This window comes from Salvelinus sp. IW2-2015, linkage group LG27 (genome assembly GCF_002910315.2).
Source record: "Salvelinus sp. IW2-2015 linkage group LG27, ASM291031v2, whole genome shotgun sequence".
Lineage (NCBI taxonomy): Eukaryota > Metazoa > Chordata > Actinopteri > Salmoniformes > Salmonidae > Salvelinus > Salvelinus sp. IW2-2015.
Window position 1 is genome coordinate 30,148,466 of NC_036867.1, and position 5,688 is coordinate 30,154,153.

General features: G+C 37.9%; 1 protein-coding gene across 1 annotated transcript in view; it reads right to left on the reverse strand.

Annotated features, from left to right (window-relative positions):
* Positions 1-4,889: 4,889 nt before the first annotated feature.
* Positions 4,890-5,688, reverse strand: part of LOC139023122 (ribonuclease inhibitor-like) — a 2,250-nt gene continuing 1,451 nt past the window's right edge. Inside the window, exons 3-4 of the mRNA XM_070435530.1 lie at positions 5,379-5,686; positions 4,890-5,094 (exon numbers count right to left, since the gene is read on the reverse strand). Of these exons, the coding sequence (XP_070291631.1) occupies positions 4,905-5,094; positions 5,379-5,686 (498 nt within the window). The 3' untranslated portion in view covers positions 4,890-4,904. The remainder of the gene's footprint in view (positions 5,095-5,378; positions 5,687-5,688) is intronic.

A 5,688-nucleotide genomic window follows, 5' to 3' on the forward strand; every position in this document is an offset into this window, starting at 1 on the left:
CTAACCAAAAAAACGAAACTTCATCCGGGATGACAGGTCTTGTATAACATTAACAAATAAACCCATTTTTTTCCATTTTTGGTTTTGTTCGAACAAATCTTGCATATGCGTAGTATAGATCATAGTTTTACATTGCCAGCTACCATCACAAATACCACCGAAGCAGCCAGAATAATTACAGAGGGCAACGTGAAAATACATAAATACTTCACATAAAACATTTAGAAAAAATACATGGTGTACAGGGCAAATGAAAGATAAAAACCATCTATGTGAATCCAGCCAATATTTCCGATTTTGACTAATTATATCTCTATTCGGTCGGTTTTGTGATAGCTACCTATGCGGTAGAAACATGGTGAAAATATGTGGTTGAGTCTTTGGCTATTGTGGTTAGCTAATAGAAATACATATTGTGTTTTCGCTGTAAAACATTTTAAAAATCGGAAATGATGGATGGATTCACAAGATGTTTATCTTTCATTTGCTGTATTGGACTTGTGATTTCATGAAAATTATATTATATGATATCCCTGTCCCGCTAGGCTATGCTAGTCAGCTTTTTTGATGAGGAGGATCCCGGATCCGGGATGGATATTATTAAGTAAAGGTTAAAATCACACTGCTATTCTTTGGTGGTGAAAATAGTGGCAGTATATTTTTTCAACATATTCAGATATATCAGTGTTATGAAACCTGCCATATCTATTCAGAAATTAATGTATCATTATTAGAAATGACAAATTATCAAAGTATTTCCTGCAGATAGAAACATGTATAGTACAAATATTTGAGTAGACTGACCAGACCAGTTTAAAAAGCAGTATCAGTCAAAAGACAGACAGTGATGTATCAGATTTAGATTGTATTGAGTATACAGTCCACACCATATCTATTTTGACAGTGTAGCTAACATTTTAAATGTGGCTCTATACTCCAACATTTTGGATTTCAGATCAAATGTTTCATATGAGGTGACAGTATACAATGTCACCTTTTATTTGAGGATATTTTAATACATGTCTGTTTCACCATTTAGGAGAAAAAAAACACTTTATGTATCTAGTCCCCCTATTTGAAGAAGTCATAAGTATTCTGACCAATTCACTTATAGTGTATTAAAACTTCTTATGGCTGCAATCCCGGTAACGGGATGATATGACAACAGCCAGTGAAAGTGCAGGGCGCCAAATTCAAAACAACAGAAATCTCAGAATTAAAATTCCTCAAACATAAATGTGTCTCAAATCATTTTAAAGGTAATCTTGTTGTTAATCCCACCAAATATGCTTTTCAGCGAAAGCACTACAAATGATTATGTTAGGTCACACCAAACCACAATAAGCACAGCCATTTTTCCAGCGAAAGATAGTAGTCACAAAAAGCAGAAATAGAGATAAAATGAATCACTAAACTTTGATGATCTTCATCAGATGACACTCATAGTGTCACGTTCTGACCCTAGTTCTTTTGTATTTTCTTTGTTTTAGTGTTGGTCAGGACGTGAGTGGGGTGGGTTCTATGTTTTCTGTTTCTATGTGGGGTTTTTGTTTGGCCTTATATGGTTCTCAATCAGAGGCAGGTGTTTGTCATTGTCTCTGATTGGGAGCCATATTTAGGCAAGCCTAGTTTTTCTGTTGGTTTTGTGGGTGTTTGTTCCGTGTGAGTGTTTGTTGCCACACGGTACTGTTTCGGTTTCGTTCATGTTCACATTTATTGTTTTGTATTCATAGTGGTTCAGTTTTTTGTTTTAAAAATAAACGTTATGGACACGTACCACGCTGCACTTTGGTCCTCCGATCCTTCAAACTTCTCCTCCTCAAGGTGAGGGAGGACGACAGCCGTTACACATAGGACATCATGTTAACGAATACATTTATGTTTTGTTCGTTAATGTGCATATTTACATCCACAAATCTCGGTTTACATTGGCGCCATGTTCAGAAATGCCTCCAAAATATCCGGCGTAAATTACAGAGAGCCACGTCAAATAACCGGAATACTCATCATAAACCTTTGAAGAAAAATACATGTTTTACATAGAATTAAAGATACACTTGTTCTTCATGCAACCGCTGTGTCAATTTTCCAAAAAAACTTACGTAAAAAGCACACCATGCACATAATCTGAGACGGCGCTCAGATTTAACAACATTTCTTCCGCCATGTTGGAGTCAACGAAATACGAAATTACATCATAAATATTCCCTTACCCTTTGAGCATCTTCATCAGAATGCACTCCCAGGAATCCTAGTTCCACAATAAATCGTTGTTTTGTCCGAGTAATGTCCATTACTTATGTCCAAGTAGCTACTTTTGCTAGCATGTGTAGTACACATGTCCAACGCTCGTGCAGATGCAGGCAAACGTCGGATAAAAACTGGTCAAACTAAGAAGACTCAATCTTCAGGATGTTGTTATCATATATATCCAATAACGTTCCAACCGGAGCATTCCTTCTGTCTGTAGAAGTTATGGAACGTAGGCGATATCATGAGGATGCGCATGACCAGGCAAACTGGCAATCTGCCAGACCACTGACTCATTCCCTAGCATCCGACCCCCACAACACCAGTATACACTTCATTCAACGTTCTACCAACTGGTGCATCTAGTGGAAGGCGTAGAAAGGCAAACACAGATCCATATATTACAGAGAATTGAATAGGCGATGAGTTTAACATCGACCAGCCCTCAGAGATTCTCACTTCCTGTTTGGATTTTTTCTTCAGGTTTTTGCCTGCCATATGAGTTCTGTTATACTCACAGACATAATTCACAAACAGGTTTTAGAAACTTCAGAGTGTTCCTATCAAATACTAATAATAATATGCATATCATTAGTAACTGGGACTGAGGGGAGCAGGCCGTTTTTACTCGGGCACCTTTCATCCAAGTATCTCAATACGGCCCCTGCAGCCATAAGAAGTTTAAAGTAGTCAAAAGTTTAGAATTTGGTCCCATATTCTTTGAATGCAATGACAACATCAAGCCTGTGACTGCCATGATTGAGAAAGATCATGAATGAATCGATGACAATAATGAGTGAGAAAGTTACAGAGGCTACAACAAAAACATGCTAACCTCTCACCCATTACCAATAACAAGAGGCTACAAACAAAACATGCTAACTTCTCACCATTACCAATAACAGAGGCTACAACAAAACATGCCTACTCTCACCATTACCAATGACAGAGGCTACAACAAAAACATGCTAACCTCTCACCATTACCAATAACAGAGCGACAACAAAACATGCTAACCTCTCACCATTACCAATAACAGAGACTACAACAAAACATGCATTACCTCTCACATTACCAATAACAGAGCTAAACAACAACAACATGCTAACCTCTCACCATTACCAATAACAGAGGCTACAACAAAACATGCTAACCCTCTCACATTACCAATAACAGAGGCTACAACAAAACATGCTACCTCTTCACCATTACCAATAACAGAGGCTACAACCAAAACATGCTAACCTCTCACCATTACCAATAACAGAGGCTACAACAAAACATGCTAACCTTCACGCATATACCAATACCAGAGGCTACAACAAAACATTGCTAACCTCTCACCATTACCAATAACAGAGGCTACCAACAAAACATGCTAACCTCTCACCGTTACCATAACAGAGGCTACAACAAAAACATGCTAACCTCTCACCCCATTACCCAATAACAGAGGACTACAACAAAACATGAACCTCTCACCATTACAATATACAGAGGCTACAACAAAACATGCTAACCTCTCACCATTACAATAACAGAGCTACAACAAAACATGCTAACCTCTCACCATTACCATAACAGAGCTACAACAAAACATGATAACCTCTCACCATTACCAATAACAGAGGCTACAACAAAAACATGCTAACCTCTCACCATTACCAATAACAGAGGCTACAACAAAACATGCTAACCTCTCACCATTACCAATAACAGAGGCTACAACAAAACATGCTTAACCTCTCACCATTACCAAACAGAGGCTACAACAAAACATGCTAACCCTTCACCATTAACCAATAACAGAGGCTACAACACAAACATGCTAACCTCTCACCATTACAATAACAGAGGGCTACAACAAAACATGCTAACCTCTCACCATTACCAATACAACAGAGGCTACAACAAAACATGCTAACCTCTCACCATTACCAATAACAGAGACTACAACAAAACATGATACCCTCTCACCATTACCAATAACAGAGGCTACAACAAAACATGCTAACCTCTCACCATTACCAATAACAGAGGGGGTATGATCTTTGTGCCTCTGTAACTTTCTCATTCATCATCATTCACGATTCATTCATTATTATTCATAATCATGGTAGCATCCACATGAATGTAGAAGTGTTCAGAAACATCTTCTATTCTTACTGACAATACAAGTGAAGTGACTCCAAAATGACAGGACATTATTCACCATTCAGTTTCTATTGAGAAAAACATAATTTAAAACAACACCAAGACAAACTGCAAATGAATTCAACAAGTTAGTAGAATCACAAGCTTGATGTAATCACTGCAGGCATGGAATATGGGACCAAATACTCAACTTTTGACTACTCTAATACAATATAAGTGAATTATTCAAAATAATTAAAACTTTTTCAAATGGAGAACTACATACATAAAGTGATTTCATTTCTAAACTGTAAAATATATATGTATGAAAATACCTTTAACTAAAAGGTGACATTCTGTACTGTCACCTAATATGAAACATTATATCTCAAATCCAAAATGCTGGCACATAGCACCAAATTTAAAACTATAAGCTTCACTGTCCAAACACATATGGTGTGGACTATGTGTGCCTGGTAAACACATGTGGATCTGGTGAACAGTTATCACTTGTTGACCAACTACAGGAAAACTGACCTCAGAGTCTCCAGTGTACAGTGGGGATTCCCCAGTCCAGCAGAGAGCAGCTTCACTCCTGAATCCTTCAGGTCATTGTTACTCAGATCCAGCTCTCTCAGGTGTGAGGGGTTTGACTCCAGAGCTGAGACCAGAGAAGCACAGCCTTTCTCTGTGACTCCACAACCTGACAGCCTGACAAAGAGATCATCATGACTTCACAAACACACTGTTAATTTAACACCAGTAGTGTAGAAGGACAATGGCAGATGCATTTGGTTTATTCTCTCAAACAACATATAGATTCATCTACCGTCTCCTAATTTTGAATGGTCATAATGTTATACTAATGTGAAAATCAATGCATTTATTCAATATGTTTTTCAATATAACATTATATACATATTATAATACATATTTTTCTCAACTAAATATTTCTTCCTGATGATTAGATCTTATATGTCATTTTATTTACTCACAGAACAGCTCTGGAGACTTTGACCACTGGCAGCAGCCTCAGAAGACCTTCCTCTGATCTGGAGTATTTCTTCAGGTCAAACACATCCAGCTCCTTTTCTGAAGTCAGCAACACAAAGACCAGAGCTGACCACTGTGCAGGTGACAGTTTGGGTTTTGAGAGACTTCCTGTTCTCAGGTAGCTTTGGATCTCCTCCACTAGAGAATGGTCATTCAGTTCATTCAGACAGTGGAACAGATTGATGCACCTCTCTGGAGAGGGATTCTCCCTGATCTTCTCCTTGATGTACTTGACTGTTTCTTTATGTGTCT